General features: G+C 42.1%; 1 protein-coding gene across 4 annotated transcripts in view; it reads right to left on the bottom strand.

Annotated features, from left to right (window-relative positions):
* Positions 1-1,313: 1,313 nt before the first annotated feature.
* The window catches only part of WASL (WASP like actin nucleation promoting factor), a 75,413-nt gene continuing 52,607 nt past the window's right edge, over positions 1,314-24,119 (bottom strand). For 2 of the 4 annotated variants that reach the window (XM_075928532.2, XM_075928553.2), the window contains exons 7-12: positions 19,527-19,569; positions 18,945-19,098; positions 17,253-17,270; positions 10,477-10,997; positions 5,722-5,830; positions 1,314-4,026 (exon numbers count right to left, since the gene is read on the bottom strand). In XM_075928532.2, the coding sequence (XP_075784647.2) occupies positions 3,965-4,026; positions 5,722-5,830; positions 10,477-10,997; positions 17,253-17,270; positions 18,945-19,098; positions 19,527-19,569 (907 nt within the window). In that variant the 3' untranslated portion in view covers positions 1,314-3,964. Of the gene's footprint in view, positions 4,027-5,721; positions 5,848-10,476; positions 10,998-17,252; positions 17,271-18,944; positions 19,099-19,526; positions 19,570-24,119 lie in introns of all 4 variants that reach the window. The other 2 variants (XM_075928545.2, XM_075928536.2) reach the window with 2 other exon arrangements.

The following is a 24,119-nucleotide window of genomic DNA, read 5'->3' as shown; positions in this document are numbered from 1 at the left end:
GTTTCTATTTTACTTTGAATTTTCTTGTTACTGTCCAATCTGTGCTTAAATATCCATGAAGCAACCCTGCTGTTTTCAGTCAACTGCTGATTATATTGGAATATAACATACTGATTGAGTTTGTTACTTCTTAGTGAAGAGCTTTATTTTAAAAGCCTCCTCTAACTAGGTAAACATGTTCAGAAATACTACACAAGGACAAAGTGTAAAGCACGGTTGATGCCAGTGTTTCATCAAGTTCAAATTCTATTCTTTACTTTGTGTCTCAATTCTCGCTTTTCTCCTATCATCCTATTACAGACCTCAGATAGGAAGTTTAATATACATTAACTTAACCTTTGTGATGTTGTAACATGACAGTGTTCTATTGTGAAAAAAAATTAAAGAGTGTTAATCTCTCCCAAACATTCCTTAAACATTTTTTCGCTGTACTATAAATAAGACTTTATCAATGTACTTGAACTTCAGGAACTTTAACTAGACCAGGAATTCCTCTAATGATTAGATAAGAGCTGTTGTGATGAAAAGGCAACAGTATAAAACCCAAGATTCCCACACACATTTGAATGTAGTCCTAGTGAATATTGTCATTTAATTAAAAAATCCTGAGTATTAGCCAAATTGAGAAAAAATGTCAACATTAGTATGGCGTTTTTAAAATACACACATTAAATAACTTGAATGTACCATGCCAGGTATTTAGGATTGTTGGGAGATATTTTGGATCACCAAGTTCAGGAACGGAGATGTTCAGATTACAGCAGAAAAAGGTACAAGACTTTGTAAAGCCTAAGTGGAGAAGGATTCAATACCTTCATAAATGGTTCACTCAAACACTTCTTTTTGGGTAAGAGATCTTCTGAAATTCAAATATTAAAATATTCAGTACAAGGTTCAGATTTATATCTAGAAAAAAGTGTGTCAAACTACGTACAATATTTGCGACCAAAAGCTCAAACATTTGGTGTTTATTTGGGAACATTGACTAGTCGGCAGCACTTGTTTGACCTTGATGTGTTAATGCATTATTGCACTTGCCTGTAGCAGCACTTGTTTCCAGGGGAGCTGTTGAGCAGCTGTCACATTTGCCAGCAGGACAGCGTGTTACGATGAGTAAGAGAACGTGTTTATTCAGTGGCACAATCCAACTTTCCAGACATGAGAACTATTCAGATTTGAGGGCACTATTTACTGCTTTGTAGTCTTGCCTCAGCAGTTAAAATGATTTTCAAAGCGTGTAATCAATATGTAGAGCTATTTTAAAAAGCTGTGCTACAATTAGCACTTAAAAAAAACTACACGATTTTACACAATTTGGGTCAAATTAATTTTATTATGCTCAATGATGAATTGCCACCAGTGCAACATCCTATTCACTGTACATTTCAAAAAAAAAATTCACATACTAAAAATTTCAATTTGATTAATGGAAAACTGAATGATTGAGACATTCTTATGAATGCCATACGTACAATAAGTGGCTAGTTGATATTGTCTATGCACATAGTGTCAAGATACTAAAAGCCTCATGCTAGTTTGTTAATTGCTAAGGCTATCCAGACACAGTCATTTAACTGGAGTATATAGAGAGGCCTTCATTACAATGTTTAACGATAGTAAATCAATGCCATGAAACACTATCTTCTGCCCATAGTGCAAGTGGTGAAACACTAACATGCAGCCATGACATTATTTTAGCTTATTTGCAATTGCAGTCTTCATGCCAGGATTTAACCATACATATGCTACTTTAAGCAAATATTAATTTAGGCTTTGTGCAATAAAGTTGATTTTTTTTTTAAAAGAGAAACAAAATCAAATGCCTTCTTTGCTAAGTGATCCATGGATCAAACAGTTATCCCAAGTATATAGTGTTCAACTTCTAGCTCTTCCAACACTGGAAATGGAGATTTCTTTGTGAATGCTAATTATGTATTAAAGAACAGAAATCTCAGCTCTATAGGGCTTAAACATACACTATTAAGCAGAGCATTAGGAGCGCAATCAGGTTGTTCACTTAATTTTAAAATGCCCATGGTGTTATAAAAATGAAACAATGCTAGACATTACATCAAATCCATAGAATATTTTTCATGTGCACATTCTTAAACCCTCTGGAGAGTAGTTTCCCAGGCCTCACTCAGTCAACTCACAATGCTCAAGCCATTTACAGCAGCAAAGCCAGTAGAAGTGTTTCTAGCAGCAGAGGGCAATGTGGATATTCCTGCAAGAAAATGAGACCACTTGGAAGAGATTTCCCAAGTTACATGCTTAAGTTACACTTGGAACAGAGTTAGCATTACTGGAATAATTTAACTACCTCTCACATCAGTTTTCAGCAACATAACTTTTTAAACTGTTTTCTTCTCACCCAATTAAGTACTTGATCACTACAGACTAGATAACTGGGTTAGAAATCCCAAGCCACATCATGCAGGTCCAGCCTGTCAAGATAAAGCCAACACTGGGTTTCAGTCAATAAACTCTGGATAACTTAAATTTAGTTTGATATCCTGACTGTAGTCAGAAAGACTCAAATATACTATGTGTTAACTATACTCCAAATATGATTGATTCAACTAAACATTCTGTATCAGTGAGATAATGTTTAAAAAGATTTTCTACCTAAATCTTACTGCAAGTTCAATAATTAGTGCTGCAGATATTAAATACCCATCCTAGCCATCCTAGAGCAGAACAGTGTATTTTAACAGGCAGATGCTCCAATTTTTACCTCACTATTAAGTATATCTGATATAAAGGTGAAAGCTGTGAAACAAGAAACCCATTTTTCCAATTATGTACTCAAATGCTATTTTATGAATAGGGCTACTGATCTAACAACTCTTGGTCTTAAAGCCATCATATGCAGACTATTACAATAATAATAATGTTCAGTACATATTTAAAGTGTATTTATATGCTTTCCAACTTTCTTTAAAATGCAGGACAGGAGTCTTTGTGTTTGGTATTACCATAATCCATAAAGACTGAAAAGTAACACCATATAAGTTTACTTTATTAGTATACCAGTGCCCTACACATTTTAAAATGAATTTAAACCCAACATTATTGAAGCAAGCATTGAACACAGCCCTTCAGCCCCAAAATACATAAAACTGATTTAAAAAAATAAATCAAATGACTGTAGCAACAGCCAGATTACAGTATAGCCCCAGCAATTTAGGCTCTTCCTCATTCTGAAAGACAGCTGGCAACAAGGACTAAACTGGTTTGCATCAAAGATGCCCTCACCATTGCTATAGTAAAAGCAATCCTGTTTAATCTCAGGCAGAGAGTTCCCTAATTAAAGCCTTCAAATATCACTGCTATCCAGTAGCAGACAATTTTGCTACAGTATAATGGTAAGTTACTAATTTTCATAGCTAGCTGTGTATTTTGGTAGTTTACAAAAAGCATACTGTAAAGATTTGAACAACTGCAATATTGTGATATATTGAAAACCGTGCAATAATCAGCCTCAACATTCATATAACATTGTATTTGAAATGAAGGGGCTAAATAAACTAAGAGATGCTTCACTTAAAGAATGTAGTACTATACTAGGTTTTAATAAGAAAATTTAGATACAGAAAAGTAGGGTATGAAAATAGTGTTTTCCTTCTTGCATTATAACTAAATTACATTAAGGTTTTTGTCAGTCTCACATATTACATTTAAACTCCCTTATTGATGGAATGGAAAATATTCACATGTACACTGAGCATCCAGATGTAAACTTGCACACATTAATAGGGAGTAACTTTGTAGAGGATTTTGACAAACCTTTACCGATTAAATGAGGTATTGCACAGATTAATAAAAAAGCAAAAGGCAACAAAAATATACAGCAAATTGGTAGAACATTTACATGATAATTTTACAGAATCCAGACAAAGTAGTGTTTAGTATTTCAATCACCTTAAAAATATATATATATATATAATATAATATAATATATTGATCAATCGTCCCATTCATCATCATCCTCAAAGTCTTCTTCATCTTCTTCATCCTCATCTTCATCTAGGAAAAAAGTGACAGTCAGCTGAGTATATAGACTTTACATGACAAATATATTACCGTTTCCTTAGAAATCGAAGTAGCTGTATAACTGAAGCATAGTTACTAGCATCACAAGAAACAAAATTCATAACACTAAACTGCTCTTACTATCATTGCGTAATATACAAGTTCCAGTTCTGATTGTTAGATATAGTGTTAAAATTTATTTTCTAATACTCCTGACCACCTGCTTTTCTTTGAGTGAGGCAGGGAGAAACGCATTCTAAATTAGGTTTTCTACTTCTGCAAAGAGGAAAAAAAGTCTCAAAGTTAGATTTTTGCCTTTCCAAATTTAAACTCCTACTGTAGGATTTCTTTTCCCTTCAGAAATAAAGTACTCCTATCATGTCAACAGAGCACTTGTGGTTCATGAAATACTTTTGACGTGTGTGTGGTGCTATTTCTGCCTAAGCAGAGACGTATGTATCCGTGTTCATGCAGTATTGTTTACTACTTGGTGTAATCCAGATTGTTAGAATGTCTAGAATTATTTTTGACCAGCTGAAGTTTAAAAAACAAAAGATCACCTTTGGAGGGCATGGCATTGTATTAAATGTCCTTGTGGTGTTTCTATGGAGTAAATTCAATCGTAAATCAAATTTGCAGAGGACATCTAAATTAAAAGGCTCCCAAACAAAGACAGAACCAAACTAATCAAAATATTCTCACACAGAAGGCTAGAACCAAACTACAAAGTGTCCTGTGGATATGAAAGAGGTATTGGTAGCCAACAAGGGAAGATTTGGTATTTATACTGCATAAAATCCTGGGAGAAAAAAGTAACAAGGGGCAAAATGGAGATATAGTAAAACAGCCTGTAGCCACAGTATTAAGAAGTTAATTTTCAGCTAGTTTTCTCGCTACTACCCCAAACTTATTTTTGCATATACCCAAGCATTAACATGTACAACACAGCAAGCATGAGCAAGTGATGGTATTCACTTAGGGTATATCTACACTGCTCCCTCATCTCAAAATAAGCTACACAATTTGAATAGCTCAAACGGCATATCTTATTTTGAGTTAATTTCAAAATAGAGCACTATTCCAAAATGTCCCTTAATCCTCATAGAACAAGGTTTACAGGGACGTCAGAATAAAGACGTTATATTTCGAAATACGTAATGGGCTTGTTCAAAAGATACATAATAGCTATTTCAGAATACTTCCAGAAATAGTGCTGCAGTGTAAATGCAGCCTTACTGATTGGCTAGCAGAGACATTCAAAGAGCATAGTCACAGGTCTAACACATGCATCTTCAGTTAGAAACAGCTTCTCTGGCAATTAGAAAAGATTTTTCTGAAGGAAGAACTCCAGTCTGCAGTGTTCATTAATCTGGTATTACACCAAACACTGAACAGGTCAAAATAATGATATTTAAGATCATACATAATTGGTATTCACTTTGTATATTCTAAGATTTTAGATCAGGTGTTTGCTAGCCTTAACTGGCAATTTTTAATACAGCATTACTGGAAAATACAATACACTGGCCACTGCCTGACATGCTTAACTATTTCAGATGGGCTAGTGGCTAGGTTTGGCATTTTCTGCTTCATTATACATAGAGAATTCAATATTAAGAAAACATTTCATGTTCCACTGTATGTTAACACCTACATTACACCCCAATGCAAAAGTTCCCACAAACTTACCTGAAGAATGAATGGCTTTGCTCCTTTTCTGCATAACCTCCATTAATGCACCCACAATTCCTGAGGTGGGTGCAGGTGGAGGTGGCACAGGCTCTTGGCCATCAGATACCTTGAAAGAATACAATACTATGACTTAATTAAAAGGAGAACTTTTTTATTTCTAAGAAAATCCTCTTTTATAAAACTGAAAAAATGTTTCAGTTACAGAGGAAGATTGTAGATTTGGTGACACTACAACCTCACATATAGCTAGAGCTAAAAAAAAGATTATAAAAACTCAGAAACTCCCAGTTTTCGAAATACAAGTTCTCCCACTGTTTTTGTATACCACCACAATTCCAGTTAATCAATGCTCTGACACAGTGGTGATTAAATATATACACATTACAACTCAGTAAGAAACCCCATGGCTGAAGGAAAGTTCTGTATTGTATCTTAATAGGCAGCCCTAAAAAATACATACTGAGTGTATAGTTGCAAAGCTGAAACTAAGAAATTGATGGAAGGCCACCAACAGGAGGGGAGCCTATCGCTTAATTTGACTCCAAAATGAGAAACCTGACTGGCCCGGACACGGAAAGGATTAACCAATTGATAGCGCTCTCTCAATTCTGTGGATGGTGATGCATAGCTGTTCTTAGTTGGTGGAGTGATATGTCTGGTTAATTCCTATAATGAATGAGACTCTGGCACAATAATGGCCTATCCTATAGATAACGAAAAACTCATGAAAAAATTTTGCATCAGTGTCTTAACTAGGTCCTAGTCTAGGCAGATAAATCCCAAATCTTTCTAGTAGAGATTTATACAATTGGGTGTTGCACCCACATATTTATTACTAAGTTTATTAGTCTTTATACATCTTCATACTGTTGTGTGGTGCTTTTCAGAAAGACCTAGTCAAAGATCCAGTGCAAGGAAAGAAAAATAATTTGAGGACTGCACTACCAACAAGTGTTAAGTTTATTTTATTTTTAAAAAGACTGACAGCAAGTTGGGAGAGAGAAGTGAAAAGGTATCTGACAATGAGTATGCCTGCTGCACTGAAAAAGACTGGGAGTTGTAGAATGAGAACAGCGGTCAGAATGTATACTGTTCCTACACATGCATTAGGAGAGAAGTTGAAAGCTAGAGCAGAGATATGAGGATGCAGTCAAACTCAGGAGTAAAGACCAGGAAACAATGAAGAGAAGGGGAGAGGTCAAGAGTCAGGAAAAAGGTTTAACTGTAGAATACTGGATTGATTGGAGAGGGGGAAGAATCAGGAAGGCCAGAAAAGAGGACAAAGTTAAAAAAGAAAATGGCCTAGTCCCAGAGATAGGATGAAGACTGGAAATGCTCTCATGTTTGTCACACTCCATCACCAAGGGTATTTCAAATTTTCAAAAATATACAAGACTTTATAAAATCAGGTTAGTATTCTATTCAACCCCATCCCTTAAGAGTCACATTTGAAAGCTTGGAAATTCACAGTTAAAGTCTTCCATATAGCCTTACTTCTGCCCCTCCGCAACTATAACTACTGACTCTGTATTCTCTTCATATGCACTGTGTAGTAACTATATCCAAAGAGTTCTCCAAGAGTATAAAATCTCCAGCCAGAGGCATCAAATTAGGACAAGATGACCAGGGACTAGATTCCTGACAGTTTCAAAAATACTGTAAACTTCCGATAATCCGGCACCTTTAGGACCCAGGGGGTGCCGGATTATCAGATATGCCGGACTATTCGAAGGGGGGGCTATGAGGGGTCTGGGATGGGGTGGCATCCCCCCAGAACCCTCATAGCCTCCCCCTTCTGATAGTCCAGCTCTGCCCAAGGCATCCCTGATTCAGCTGCTGCTGGTCAGTTTCAGCAGCAGCTGAATCGGGACGCCTGCGGCAGAGCAGCTGGGGTGCTGCCAGGTTGGTCCAGTAGCGCCGCCCCTTGGTGCTGCGAGACCACCCCCGCCAGCACACCAGCTGCTCTTGGGGACGCCTGGGGCAGAGCAGCTGGGGTGCTGCCGGGTTGGTCCTGCAGTGCCATTCCTCGGCGCTACTGGACCAACCTGGTAGCACCCCAGCTGCTCTGCCCCAGGTGTCCTCAAGTCAGCCGCTGCTGATACTGATCAGGGGCTGATTCCAGGAAGCCAGGGCAGAGCAGCTCTGCCTTGGGCTTCCTGGAGTCAGCCCCTGATCAGTATCAGCAGCGGTTGAATCGGGGAAAGCTTGGGTGCTGTCGGGTTGGTTCCGCAGCGCCGAGGGGCAGCGCTACGGGACCTATTGGCAGCACCCCAGCTGCTCTGCTCCCGGCTTCACCGATTCAGCTGCTGGTCACTTTTAGCAGCGGCTGAATCGGGGAAGCTGGGGGCAGAGCAGCTCCAATGGTCGGGCTGCCCAGAGCACTTCTGGGTTCCTGATTGTGCCGGACCATCAGGAGTGCCGGACCATCGGAGTTTTACTGTATTAACTAACAGTCTAGTTCACAAGTACTGCCATACATAAAGCATGCTTCCTTATTACAGCAACTTCTGCTTTTTCCTCATAAATACTAGAATAGTGATCCAAGCCCATGAGCAGGTTTGCCTAAGTGAACTCTATTCTTAAAAATCTTGCATGGATAAAGAACCTTTATAGATAAGCAATGATTGGGATCGTTTAGGTTTTTTTTGTAGCAAAACAAAATCAAGAAAATTGACAACTAAGATCCCTTTTCCTCACTTTAAGAACAGTCTTAAACTTACAATTTACAATCTTCATCTTTAGACTTCTGTCTGGTAATTTCCTTCTGTGCTGCCTCTAAGATTTAATCTACTTAATCTCATCCCCACCCAACTGAGCCTGCCATAAGGCTGTTTGGCTAACATTACTGTGGGTACATTTTAACACCACCTAAAAGGTAAGTCACCGCGCTGTTGATCCTTACTCTGCAAGAAGGAAACGTTATCCTATGGATATAGAGTAGTCTGCAGGAACAGAACAAGTAATAATTTGAAGAGCAGCAAGAACAGGAAATGCATTCCACAGACTTGTCCTCGCTTCTTCAGAATTTCCAAGTCTTGCAGAAAGGAAGTCCTACTCTTACCAATCTCCTAAAGATTTATGTTAGCAGGAGTTCTTCTTCCATTTGCTTTAGTAAAATACAGGCAGTCCCCGGGTTACGTACAAGATAGGGACTGTAGATTTGTTCTTAAGTTGAATTTGTATGTAAGTCGGAACTGGTACATATTGTAGGGGAAACTCTAGCCAAACATTTTTTTTAGTTTTGGATAGCATAGGGAAAGGTTAACTCCCCTCTAATGTTTGTTTTGCTGTCTGTTCCCCTGTTCAGAAGATTTCACATCTATTTCTGTCCCTGTGACAAACTCAGGACTAAAGGAGTAACTCATCAAATACCAAACAGCTCTGCACCATGCTTTGAGCTAATAGCTTTATTTCCACACACCACCCAGGGTTCTAGGAGGAGGGTCCTTTTTTTGCTAACACAATGAGGCCAGCACTTTGTTTGTTTTGGTGGAGTCTTTGTTTGCCCAGGGAGCCCAGCATGTATAGGGGGAGGAGGGGCGGAGAGGCTGCTTTTGTCTGCTGTTTGGCAGCCTGTTGCTCAGGGGAGGGGGCAGCCTGTTGCTGGCAGGGGGGGAGGGGGAGGCTGCGAGGCCGCGGGGGGGGGGCAGCGGGCGTGAGGAGGCACTTTTCCTCTGCCCGGCAGCTCTGCGGGATCCCTGTCCCTGTGGCCAGCTGCTGCAGGCAGAGGCCAGTTGGAGCCGGCCGAAGAGGAGGAGGAGGATTCTAGGACCCAGGTGAGCGAGCCCCGGGGACGCTGCTGCGCTCCAGGAGCCCCGCATGTATAGAGGGGAGGAGGGGCGGAGAGGCTGCTTTTGTCTGCTGTTCGGCAGCCTGTTGCTCAGGGGAGGGGGCAGCCTGTTGCTGGCAGGAGGGGAGGGGGGAGGCGTGCAGGATGCGAGGCCGCGGGGGGTGGGGGGGGCAGCGGGCGTGGGGAGGCACTTTTCCTCTGCCCGGCAGCTCTGCGGGACCCCAGTCGGAGCCGGCCCGAGGAGGAGGAGGATCCTAGGACCCAGGTGAGCCAGCCCCGGGAATGCTGCTGCGCATGTGTGGGAGTTGCCTCACCCCGTTCGTATCTAGGGATCCGACATAAGTCGGATCCACGTAAGTCGGGGACTGCCTGTAAAGTGAAATCTAGGTGCTGTCTCCCATGAAACTCAACTCTTTATTAAAGACTTTAATAAAGCATGGATTTTCTTCCCAAAGGTCAGTATAATCTGATGCATCATGCTGGCACAACTAAACCAATATTTAAAAAAAAAAACCCATCATTTGGCTGCAATGTCAGAAGTATGGAATTGGACATTACCTGTGTACTAAATAATTACAATAGAAATAAAACAATCTGTTTTTCAAACGAAGATCTAGAAGGTGCACTAAGAAGTCTTCATTTTTATTATTTCATTTGTCCAAAAATTAATGGAAAAATTCATTGAAGGACACAACCAACTATAGTCCATACCAGAGTTTTATAGCAAAAATCTCTCAAGGATTTCAGAGGTAGGCCAAAAGTCAAATATGCAAAATGGAGAATCAATTTTAATTCGTGTGGCAACAGCCACGACAGAACAATAAAGAGAGACGGCCTAAGATTTAACAAAAAATAAAAACATACCAATACCCTAATACTCCCAAGAAGCCCCCCCCCCCAAAAAAAACCCCACTTGCTATTGCTCCAAATTTCCAAAACTAACACAGAAGACAGATACTTACCGACTTCAGCTGTATACCCTGTCGTATCTGGTCTAACAGCGCATCTCTTCCTGAGCAGGACACAGGTCGACTGTTCTGTTCTACTTTCTTTAACTGGGCACCTTCTCTGATTTGATCTAAGAGTGCTGTCTTGTTTCCTGCAGGAGCTGGAATTTGGTGATCAACCTCTGAAGTAAAGCCAGGTGGCGGAGGAGGACCAGGAGGGGGAGGTGGTGGAGGAGGTGGTGGTGGCACACCTGACCCACTTGATGGTGGTGGAGGCGGTGGAGGCGGGCCAGATGGTGCAGATGATGAATGCAATGGAGGTGGAGGAGGATACATCCTATTTGGAGGAGGAGGGGGCACTGCTGCACCTGGTCTAGATGGAGGTGGGGGTGGAGGTGCTGCTGTGGGAGCTCTTGAAGGAGGAGGAGGTGGAGCTCCTCTGCCTCTTGCAGGAGGAGGCGGTGGCCCTGAGCTATGTGGAGGCGGTGGAGGAGGAGGAGCAGGTCCTCCTCTGGATGGCGGCGGGGGTGGGGGAGCTGAAACAAAGCACAAGATAGAGCCTAGTTAGATGTTACACAAAATTCTTATCCCAAGTCATTCCACCTGAGCTGCATATGAAGGGGTAGAACAATGCTAAATAACGTCTGCCAAGTATTTTACAAAGATATCTGTATGCTGAGAATCATAGAATCATAGAATAATAGGACTGGAAGGGACCTCGAGAGGTCATCGAGTCCAGCCCCCCGCCCTCAAGGCAGGATCAAGCTCCGTCTACACCATCCCTGACAGATGTCTATCTAACCTGTTCTTAAATATTTCCAGAGAGGGAGATTCCACCACCTCCCTTGGCAATTTATTCCAATATTTGACCACCCTGACAGTTAGGAATTTTTTCCTAATGTCCAATCTAAACCTCCCCTGCTGCACTTTAAGCCCATTACTCCTTGTCCTGTCCTCAGAAACCAAGAGGAACAAATTTTCGCCTTCCTCCTTGTGACACCCTTTTAGATATTTGAAAACCGCTATCATGTCCCCCCTTAATCTTCTTTTTTCCAAACTAAAAGACTCTCCATGTATCATCTTTCTCGTGTATTTTACGAGAACAGATATACCACCAACTATCAGACCTGCACTTTTTTTGGGGGGGGCAAACATAAACAAGCCAGCCATAAACCATAACCTGGGTCTTATGGTGTTAGGTATCATTGGGTAAGAACTTCCCAGAATATCCATTCTATTTTTTGTATACGGAAATATTTTAAGACATTAATACTTATTGAATGGAACCCTAATACAGTAAAATTCCATCGGTCCGGCATCTGATGGTCCGGCACCAACAGGAACCCAGAAGTGCTCCGGGCAGCCAGACAATTGGAGCTGCTCTGCTCCTGGCTTCCCCGATTCAGCCACTGCTGAAACTGACCAGCATCTGATCTAATGACTTGTGTGATATTAGAGTTTGCTTACTTTATTTAATTACTTAGCTATATGGATCATATTTAATTGTTTGAGAATAATATGGATTATTTGTTTGCGCATCACAGACCATTAGATTTCATTGAGACACCCCATACCTAAGTCAATAATCTAAATTAACAATAAAACATTTCTATCTTCCAGAGAGCAAGCTGTGGCGTGCCACATGCAAAGAACAGGAGAAACCAGATGCTGCCAATGTCTGCAGTGTCAGAAAACTGAAGAGGTCAGAAAAATCCACATAAATCTACCAGCCATCTATATTACAAGAAAAGATGAAAAAAAAAAATCTTAAATTCCTTGCCAATATGAGCTGGGGGAAATTCTTTCCAGATTCCATATCTGCTGATTATGTGCCACCGAGCATGTGAGCAAGACACATGAGCCACGCATCTAAGACAGATAATTATCTGTACTAAGGATGTTAAAGGGCAGGTAACTGGCTAATAGTATAGTTTATACAATTTTGTGTAGCCTGGCTCATATTACATTTAAACCGCAGAGCCACAGTGGGGGGTAGCTACCAGACCTGGTGTGAGCTGGGACTAAGCCGGGCTTGCTCAAATCTGGATTGTGCCGGGTCCAGCAGCTCGTCTGCAGAGAAGGTCGGGAGAGGGTCCAGAGCTGGCTGCTTCAGGGCTGCCTCCCCTGCATTACCCTCACACTGCCTCTGAGCAGAGTGAGGGGTGGGGCAGGTGGCACCGAGGAACGGTTGCTGGGGGGGGAGGAACTAGCTTTTAAGCCGGCTCCCCCAGCATTGACTCCTGCTTCCCCCCATTCCTTGCTGCCTCTGATACAGAGGCAGCAAGGAGGGGGCGGAATATGAGTAGTCAACTCCTTTACTTGCTTATTTCCCTAATCTGTAACACCTCAGAGCACTGGTCCATCCCATCTGGTCCCAAGAGTCCAGATAAGGCCAATTCCCAATGCCTCAAAGGAAAAGTTACAAGAACCCATCTGGTCAATTATACACCAGGGGTAGGGAGGAGGCTCTCTGACCTCTAGTCTGTCACTGTCTGATACCCTGAAGAATAAGGTTTGATTATAGTCAAATCATTAGGAAAAGGAATTTGAATCAGGGGCTACAAGAGGCACTGGTGCCTCAGTGAGGAGATTGCGGCATTTCCAACCATTCCTCCTGTAAGTGAAGCAGGAATAGCATTGCAAAGAAAAGGTTTGTGTGCCAACAGGTTCAACATTCACTTCCTCCCCTCTGAAGGAGGGCTGGTCTCTCCTTGCCATTCTCTCTCCCTACCTTGCAAAAGAGGAGGGGGTTATTCCAATCCCTGCGCACACCTCAACTTCATAGATTTTTTTCTTGCATCAGAAATCAATGTTGACAACATTCTTGGTATTAAGAGTATGTGTGGTACTGTGGGAATGCAATGAGGAGTCCTGTGACACCTTATAGACTAACAGATTTATTGAAGCATAAGCTTTCGTGATGACATGCATCTGATGAAGTGGGTCTTTGCCCATGAGAGCTTATGCTCCAATAAATCTGTTAGTCTATAAGGTGCCACAGGACCCATTGCTTTTGCAGATTCAGACTAACACGGCTACCACTCTGAAACTGTGGGAATGCTGAACAGGATCCTCTTTTCCCTCTGGCCACTAGAGGTCACCATCACCACATGTAACATCTTCAGTAAGAGTTATGCACATTTTTCTGCATTAGTGGAAAAAAATATACAACTTTTCCATTGCTCAGATGGCATGTGCCTCCGTAGCTTGTTGTAATCCACTTGTTTGATAGAATAGTATTAAAATCTCACTGAGACACAATGTTTATTTATCATGTGCATTAGACTGATATCTAAAGGGGAAAAAACATAGTGAAAGCCAATCTGATGGCTCACTTGTTTGTTCAGAACATTTCTTTCTTTGCATGCATCAAAGGAATGGCTGAATAACTTATTGATTTTTCAAACTGTATTAACTTGGAGAAACCTTACACCAGAAAAATAAACTCAGTATCTTAGTGAAACATTCCGAGGAAGAGATAAAAGCTATCAAAGCCTGATTGTAACTAAACCAAACTACTCTGTTTATTGGCAAAAATTAAGCATTCAGCTCATCTGAGGAAGTAGGTTTTCTCCACAAAAGCTCATGATCTACATTTTTGTTAGTCTCTAAAGCAGGGGTGGGCAAAGGGGCCTCCTTGGGCCAGACCTGGCCCTCGGATGCCCTGCCACTCCCCCACTGCCAGGCCAATCAGGGCTTGGGGGCAGGAGAGCACTCAAAGTCTCCTCCTGTCCTGCAAGGGGACAGGTGCCTAGAGGGGACTCTCTAGGTGAGGGGAGGGCAAGAATAAAGACTTCACACACTCCCCCGCCCCCAAGCCAATCAGGATCCATGGGGGGGAAGGAGGGAGGAGCACAGAAATGTCCTGACCCTGACCCTTCGGACAGATGCCCCACCCCTTCTAGGATAGTCCAGGCCCACTTAAAAAATTAGTGAAGTGTTCCTCCCAGCTAAAATTATTTCCCACCTTTTCTCTAAGGCGCCACAGGGCCACTCTTAAGTTTCTTAAAACCTTCTAATGAGAACCTTGCTTTCAAAAAAATCAATTCTGCAAGAGTTAGGAGAAAGAAACCTCCAAAAAATTACTTATTTCCACTACAGGCAGTCGCCGGGTTACGTACAAAATAGGGACTGTAGGTTTGTTCTTAAGTTGAATCTGTATGTAAGTCGGAACTGGCGTCCAGATTCAGCCGCTGCTGAAACTGACCGCCAGTTCTGACTTACATACAGAATCAACTTAAGAAACCCAGGCGTCCCCAAGTCAGCTGCTGCTGAAACTGATCAGCAGCTGATTCCAGGAAGCCCGGGGCAGAGCAACTCTGCCTCGGGCTTCCTGTAGTCAGCGCTGGTCAGTTTCAGCAGAAGCTGACTTGGGGACGCCTGGGGCAGAGCAGCTGGGGTGCTGCTGGGTTGCTCCAGTAGCGCCGATCTTCGGTGCTACTGGACCAACCCAGCAGCACCCCATAGGACGCCTGGGACAGAGCAGATGGGGTGCTGCTGGGTTGGTCCAGTAATGCCCAGAGCGGCGCTGCAGGACCAATCGGCAGCGCCCCAGCTGCTCTGCCCCAGGGTCCAAAACAAAAGCCTGGTCTGCTTGGGGTGAGGGGGGGGCACACTAGCTGCGCGCCGCCCCCCTCCCCAGCAGACCAGGGACATGGGGAGCAGAGCCGCAGCGGCAGCGGGGTGCCGCGCCTCTGAGGCTTTGCTCTGGCAAAGTCTCAGAGGCGCGGGACCCCGCCGCGGCTGCAGCTTCAGTCCCAGTGCCTGTGGTCTGCTGGGGACCGTCCCAAGCAAACCACAGGCACCGGGACTGAAGCGGCAGTAGCGGCGGTTCCCCGCGCTTCTGAGGCTTTGCTCTGGCAAAGCCTCAGAAGCGCGGGAACCTGCCGGTGCCCCTGGTCTGCTGAAGACGGTCTCCAGCAGACCAGGGGCACCGGAGCAGCTTACGAACTGGGCTCTCTCGCCCCGGAGCTCACAGGTAGCAATCCGCCACCACGACCTCCGGTGCGAGAAAGCCCCGTTCGTAAGTGCGGATCCGACATAAGTCGGATCCGCGTAAGTCGGGGACTGCCTGTATTTCAAAATCAGCAACAGGCTAACCTTCTCCAGTCTAGCACTCTCAGGATCTGACTGGTGCAAACCAGAGAATTTGCCAACCCATAGGTGGTCAATATTGACTAGCAGCATTAGCGACACTTCTCTCTGCTTATTGGGCTGTTAGAAGATATTTAGGGATACATTAGAGCTAAAGAGCACAGAACACGGAGAGCCAGGATGGATGGCTGTAAACAAACTTTATGGGACTTACACCATAGTAAACGGACATCCGGTTAACTTAAATCATGCCGGACCATGGATGATGCAAGACCAGAGGTTCAACTGTTCGGGACGTTAGATATCATGTAATTGAATAGTCGTGTAACCACGTGATATCTTAGCAGTTACACAACCAATGTACCTCCAGCCCCACTCTCAGGGAGCAGCAGCGTGGGGAGGAAGGCGGGAGATGGTCCGCAAGGGAAGCCAGTTTAAAAACCAGCTCCTCATGCAAACCAGCTGCCTGCTGCCCTGTGCTGCTGTGTCTGATATAGGGTGGCAGCAGCCCCAGCCTTTGTCCACAGGGAGACCCCCTTCACAGCAGCCTCTCAGTAACAGCAGCTGGGGTAGAAGCAGCAGTACAGGGTGAGAAGGGGGGGGGGGGAAAGACAGGCAGCACCAGGAAGTTGGTGCTGGGGGCTGGCTTAAAAGCTCCTGTCTAGTGCCACCCTGCCGCTGCCTCTGTATGAGGTAGCAAGGGATGGGGGGCGGCAGGTGCGTCTGCGGGAGCTGCTACACACAGGGAACTGGCTTGAAAGCTGGTTCCCCACGCATAATGGCTCCAGCCTATCCCGCTCACCCTTTGCGCTGCTGCCTCTCTGTGCTCCCCACAGGCATCAGTTCCCACTTCCCTCCCTTGAGGCCTGATACAGAGGGAGCTGGGGGGAATGCATGTAGTCGACAAGATTACCTGATAAGACCAGGCTTATGATCCACATAATGACATCCTTACAACCGGCAAAGGACTCAAACCTCTACCCAGCATCCTATCAGGCCTAATGACATCTATAAGCAGAGAATTTTGCAGTAAAACAGAAAATGAAAAAAAACACAAGGGAGGTGAAGAGTGGTTTTCTATTGAAAAATCAGAGGGTACTACAAACAGCAGTCAAGAATGAACATTAACTTGTACATTATATACAAAAGCTAGAGATTAAAAAGCTACTTAGTGGCCAAAATTAAGGCCTTTAGGACTACTGAGCTACTTCTAACAAAGGAGATGCCCCATTGTATTTCTCATGCACGATAACATGAAGCAGCATCTTTCTGTTTAACTCCACCCATGCAAAGTTTTGGAAATTAAGTTAATGCACACAGAGTAAAAGTTAGCATTATATGTTATCTGTAAAACACCAAAGACAGGTAAAGAAGCAACTCAAAGACTAACATGGTCAATAGTTTCAAAATCTGGTATACAATATGCATTTTAAGTTTAAAATAGGCAAACTTTAAAAGGAGACAAATACAACTGAAAATTTGCAGACCCAATATTTTACAAAAAGTCCTAATTCAAGCCAAATTTCAATGGTAAACCAAAACAGAACGGTGGTTTTTTTATTATTAGATTTGTTTTAGTGTCACAATTACTGTGCAATTGTTAATAAATGGCCTACCACTTATCCATTAAGAAAGGGTCACACCGTCACACCATACATGTTTAGTGATTTATGCTTAAATGACAGCTCAGTACATACCACTCCAACGTGGGGGACCTAGAGAATAAATGTAACAAGTTACCATACTCTGAAACCTTGTAACTATATTTGTTCACCGAAGCAATTTGCCAAGCAGACTGAAACTATTATAACTGCAACAGCATTCACCAGGACATTTTGACTTTTGATAGTATCAGTGTATTTTTAGCAGATACCATCCTACCACTATAGTTCCATCCAGACGTAATGAAAAATAACAGATAAATACAACGGCAAAAATATTTGAATGGGGAAATGTAAATAGTGGTGTCCTCCAAGTGTCTGTACTGGGACCAGTCCTAGTCAACATATTCATAAATGAACCAGAAAAAAGGGGTAAACAGTGAGGTGGCAAAGTTTGCAAATGATATAAAACTATTCAAGATAGTTAAGTCTCAAGCAGACTGATATGACAAAAGGATCTCACAAAACTGGGTGACTGGGCAATAAAATAGTAGATGAAATTCAAGGTTGATAAATACAAAGTGATGCACATGGAAAACAATCCCAACAATTAATATAAAATGACTGGGTATAATTTAGCTATTAACCACTCAAAAGAGAAAACTTGGAGTCAAGGTGGACAGTTCTCTAAAAACATCTACTCAGTGTATGGCGGCAGTTAAAAAAAGTGAACACAATGTTGGGAAAGGATAAGACAACCGAAAATATAATTATTGCCTCTATACAAAATCCATGATTTGCTCACATTTTTATTATTGTGCAGATACGGTCACCCCTTCTCAAAAAAGATGTATTAAAACAAGAAAAAGTTCAGAAAGTGGCAACAAAAATTATTAACGGTATGGAACAGCTTCTGTACAGCAAAAGATTACTAAAAACTAATTTTTCAGCTTAGAAGAGATGACTAAGGGAGAATACGATTGAGGTCTATAAAATCATGACTGGTGTAGAGAAAATAGATAAGGAATTGCTATTTACTGCTAATAACACAAGAAGTAGGGGTCACCAAATAAATTAATAGGCCGCAGGTTTAAAAATAAACAAAAGAAAGTACTTCTTTACACTATGCACTGCCAACCCTGGGAACTCCTTGCCAGAGGATATTGTGAAGGCTAAGACTATAACAGGGTTAAAAAAAAAGAACTAGGTTTATGAACATAGGTCCATCTATGACTATTAGCCAAGATAGGCAGAGATGGTGCCCCTAGTCTCTATTTACCAGAAGCTGGAATGGGGCAATAGGGCTGGATTATTAGATGATTATTTGTTCTGTTTATTCCCTCTGAAGCATGTGGTACTGGCCACTGTCAGAAGCCAGGATACTGGGCTAGACAGACCTTTGGTTTACCCAGTATGGCCCATTTTATGTTCTTAAATATATTGTGTTATGAAAAAGGCTCATTTATGAATGAAGTTCCAGTAGAAATTTAACTCTGAGATCCTTTGATTAACAAGCCATACTTCTGCTACCGAGTTGAGAACATTTTGTAGGCCTCTGTATATTGGAAGGTTCATTACCTAAAGTACTAGTAGCTTAAAGTGCTTCTATCCCTCTTATATTTGTTGTCTCAACCATGTTCTTTATTTTGAACTGACAGCAGCAATGGATTTTTTTCAAGCATCTCTTTAAATATTTATGATGTCACAAAACCATAAATAAAATATTCAATGGAAAGTACTTTAAAAATCAAATAGCTCAGTTTGATGCTTTAGTAGCAGAAGACTCACCTTGCCTACGCAGCTCATTTTTAACAGCTTCTACTCCTCCTGTTTTTTCAATGAAATCATATATCACCTTTGATGTTTCTTTGTCTTTTAATTGAGCCTCTGAAATTCCACACAAATCAAATAGTTTTTTCAGTTCCGGGTCCAAGTTGTTCACCTGTAAGTCATACACGTTAGTATTATAATTTATTTATGGATACTGTTTTCTCATCTGAAGTAAACAGAAGAAAGATTATTTTAAACTTTTTTTTAAATTAAAAATGTCATCTAACTATGAAGAACAGCTAAACTAAAAATGAGACAAGCACCGAGTTCTGTGCTGAATTCCTTAATAGGGACAGAACTTTCTTGGTGGGGAAATATTAAGCATAAAATAAGATTAACTAGCATTCTACAAATATTTCCCTCAATCAAATCCTTTTAATATCTTCCCTCCCCCTATAATTGTTCCAGAGCACACAATTCTGTAGCATCACAGTAACCATGAATTGAAACTTTTGGTGTTTGATGCCATTCTTGAGAACTTAGTCAAAAGCACTGCCTTTGACCACCTGATATGTTATGGAGAATACGGAATTTACTTACATCAAAACCTGTGTTTGGATCCCAACCAACATGTCCAATGTGCCTTAAAAAAAAAAAATTAAAGAAATTAATTGAATCCATGTCAGAGATATAATGAGTCTTGTGATTAAACTGTTCCAGGACTCCAGGAGTTCCAGATCACAAGAGTCACCCATTTGGTGGAGAGGTCCAAATTCCAGTGCTTTCTGTTATGGGGTGAGGTATAAATTTATGACCTTATACCACCCCATAATACACTGATGTTAACTGGAGGCTTGCACAAAGCTCAAGGATAGATTTTGGCATTTATATAGTAACATTTCTGGCTCCTATTAAAATTATTTATAGTCACATTTAATCTCATAGTGGGAAAATGCACTGGCCCTTCTTTGGGCACCACCATTTATGTTCATCCCTTACCAACTGCTCCTTTCTCCATTACTCCTCCTTTTCCTTGTCTTGGTGTTTCTGTTCTACTCTCTGCATTTCCTTTCTTAAGCAATTCTCAGTTCCCATCTGCGAAGGTTTCTCTCCCACTTCCATCTAGACACTAAGGCTGTGTCTATACTACATTCCTCTTTCGACAGATGGATGTAAATTAGCCACTTTCATTCAAATGAATTGCAAGATATTTAAATCCCCGCTTCATTTGCGGTTTCAAAGTGGCTAATTTACATCCCTCTGTCGAAAGGAATGTAGTCTAGACACAGCCTAAAACAGTTAGGGTACATCTACACAGTAGCGTGTACCCTTAGTTGAGCTATGCAATTTGAGCTATGTAAATTGTATAGCATATTTCAAAATACCTTATTTTGAAATTTGCAAAAGCAGCGAGGAGTCCTGTGGCACCTTATAGACTAACTGAAGTGTAGGAGCATAAGCTTTTGTGGGCAAAGACCCACTTCGTCAGATGCATGTAGTGGAAATTTCCAGAGGCAGGTATAAATATGCAAGCCAGAATCTGGAACATCTTGGACAAAACATATTGGAACATCTTCTGACAAAAACAAGGACTAATGACATGTTTTTAAAAATGAAGCGGAGATTACACACAACCTCAGTAAGTCAGGACAGTCATAAAAATACAGCAGATGACATATCCAGAAGGCACACATTATACTTCAGATAGAGTTAATCAAGGCCGGACTGCCTTCATATGTATATTAGGACACTGGGGTCTAGGCGCTATCATAATACCAATATTTCCTTACAAGAATGATACAAATTGACTTAAAGGTCTTTAAGACCAAAAAGTAATCCGCTTAATTAGAAGTCTTTTAGGTAAGGACAAAATGAACAGAAGGCTATACTAGAAAGACCCCTTTCTAATCATGTTATTACTCTAAACATTCATGTGAAGGGATGCATGAGCTATCTATTTAAATCATCTGACAAGCATTTACATAAACCTATTCTCATATCAAATATAATTACATATATAGTTCACTCCTAATAATTTCAGCTAACTATACAAGTAACAGATATTAAATGAAAAAACTTTGAGCTAATCGTATATTTCAGACTGCTCCTCAAAAGTCTTAAAGCTGGATAGATCATGACAACATTTGTATATTCACTTATTTAAGTATTCATGGTCATTGCTAGTGGGATGAAAAACTGTTTACAAAAATCTTTAATCAAAAACATGAAGAAATACTATGCAGATCATCTTTATGTATTGGCCAAAGTTATTCTGGAAAATGCTACATTATTCTTTCCAATAAATATTCATTTTAAATAAAAAAAATTCACATACACGGCACTGTAAAGTAAGGCCTTGTCTACACAAGAAAGTTGCACTTGTGTAACTAACAGGTGTTCTCTTTGAAACCAGTTTTGTTAGCTGCGTACACATGCATTAAGTAGATTGGTTTGAAAACTACATCTTCAGTTAAGGCAGGTTCATCTTGGATTTACAGTAGATATGTGTGACATGTATTATGTTTAGAACTAGCAGAGAAGCCAAATTGTAGGTTTGTGAAATTTGAGTTTCAGGAAAAATGTTTTGGCCGGATAAAAATGTGACTTTCAAAACAAACTATTAGCTGAGCTCTCTAGCTGCCTGCATGACAAACTGAAGTAGAACCAAGGACCCTGAAAGCCTTTGCAGGTGTTGACTGAAACAGACGTTACTCGTCACTTCACTGTTGCCCACCAACAAACAGCAGTGTTGAAACTGACCAGATTCTAGTTAGCTAGACAAGTAATAAGATTTCATTTTTGATGAATCAGCCAATTATGATGAAAAAATGTTTTACTGGAATTTTTCCCAACTAACTCTAATTATGATGCTCAGTAACTCAGTACTTTAACCACAATACTTATATCTATAGTCAATCAATTATGCAAAATCTGCCATGCCTGTCTTGATAGTATCAAGCATTAGAACTGCCTTATGTTTGTAACAAAAGCATGTACAGGCAGTCCCTGACTTACGTCGGATCCGCACTTACGAACGGGGCTTTCTCTCTCTCCCCGAAGCTCGCAGGCAGTGGGACCGCCCAGAGCGCAGCGGTCCCGCCACCTCGACCTCCGGGGCGAGAAAAGCTGCTCCCGGTGTCCCTGGTCTGCTGGAGACGGTCCCCAGCAGACCAGAGGCACCGCGAGCAAAGAGGCAGCGGCAGCGGAGTCCCACGCCTCTGAGGCTTTGCCAGAGCAAAGCCTCAGAGGCACGGCACCACGCCGCTGCTGCCGCTTTGCTCCGGGTGCCTCTGGTCTGCTGGGGACCGTCTCCAGCAGACCAGGGACACCTGGAGCAAAGCCGGGGAGGCGGAGGGGTCCCGCGCCTCTGAGGCTTTGTCAGAGCAAAACCTCAGAGGCGCAGGACCCCGCCGCTGCGGCTTTGCTCCCCGTGTCCCTGGTCTGCTGGGGGGGGGCGCGCGCGCAGCTACTGCTGGGGGGGGGGGCACTAGCTGCGCGCCCCCCCCCCCCCCCCAGCAGACCAGGGACACGGGGAGCAAAGCCCCGGGCATGTGGTAGAGCAGGTGAGGCGCTGCCGGTTGGTCCTGCAGCACCGCTACTTGGCGCTACTGGACCAACCCAGCAGCGCCCCAGCTGCTCTGCCCCAGGCGTCCCCAAGTCAGCCGCTGCTGAAACTGACCAGAAGCCCCTGCCCGGGGCTTCCTGGAATCAGCCGCTGATCAGTTTCAGCAGCGGCTGAATCTGGACGCCAGTTCCGACTTACATACAGATTCAACTTCAGAACAAACCTACAGTCTTTATCTTGTACGTAACCCAGGGACTGCCTGTATTACAGATTTATCCCAGAATACTAGGTTATTTCTACTGGAAAACTAAGCAGCAATTGCAAAGTTGTATCCACTTTATATTGATGAAGACACGACACAGTAAATGTGTATCTGGCATGATACAGCAAGTAGCCTTTGTCTGAATTTAAGTATCTTATCAGACTCATAATTCTCAGGTTCTTTCAAAGTTTGTTTGTGTTAATGGTGTCTAAAAAAGTAAATTTAAAGAAATCCAATTCATGTCATAGAGATGACAGTCTCAGTTAAAAATGTATATATACACAGTACACACACATAAGACCATGCACCAAAGTAAAAAAAACAGAGGAAAAATGTTATAAATGTCCTCTCCCCCACCCCCCGAATAGGAATTTTGCCATTGTTACAGTCATATGTAATTAGCCATTGGTGTGACAACAGTGCACACTAGTGTAAGTTTAAGCAAAGATAAACTCCACTAGTGCAACTGATAAATTATTGTTAACTTGTATTTATGCTAGATATCTGTCCCCATGGAGCTCCACCACTACGGGGCCACAAGTAGACATACCCTTAGGGATTTCAGCTACACTTGCTCCCTACTTCGAGCTAGGGATGTCAGCTTGGCGACCGAAATTGCTAATGAAGAGGGGATTTAAATATCCCGCGCTTCATTAGCATGATCTCATCAACGCGTTACTCCGTTCAACAGCTGATTCGAACAAGCAAGTGCGCACCAGGACACGTTAGCTTGAACCAAACCCTTTGGTTCGAACGTACATTACTCCTCAAAAAACGTTACTCAAGGGGTTTGGTTTGAACTAACGCGTCCCGGCATGCACTTCCTGGTTTGAATCAGCTGTTGAGCAGAGTAACACATTGGTGAGATCATGCTAATGAGGCTCGGGATATTTAAATCCCCACTTCATTAGCAATTTCAGTCGCCTTCATTTGCATCCCTAGCTCGAACTAGGGAGCAAGTATAGACATACTCTAACAGACTAAGCCTGATGGTCACTGAGTTTTTCCTTCCTTTAGGTGACAATTTAGCTTCTCCCTATTTCTGGAGGGAGTGCTTCTTTTTATTATTTATATTGTGGTGGGGCCTAGAAGCCCCAGTCACAGGCTAAGACCCCATTGCACAAGGCACTGCACAAACAGAAAATGATTCCTGCTTCAAAGAATTTAAGCATCACATTTGGTAAAAGGATACATTTTATCCTGTTTTTCCTCACCTTTATTGAGCTCACTATATTCCCTCTCCTCTGCCCATTCTTTGTTGATTAAGATATCAATATGAAATGTAGGGCTAATTTGCTAATGACCATTTAAACAAGCCATATTTATGTGAATGAACTTTTTCCTAAGCATGAAACAAACAGTAATA

Source organism: Pelodiscus sinensis, chromosome 1 (assembly GCF_052426305.1).
Source record: "Pelodiscus sinensis isolate ZL-2025 chromosome 1, ASM5242630v1, whole genome shotgun sequence".
Taxonomy (NCBI): domain Eukaryota; kingdom Metazoa; phylum Chordata; order Testudines; family Trionychidae; genus Pelodiscus; species Pelodiscus sinensis.
The sequence above is the reverse complement of the archived record's forward strand: the minus strand, read 5'-3'. Positions and strand labels throughout refer to the sequence as shown.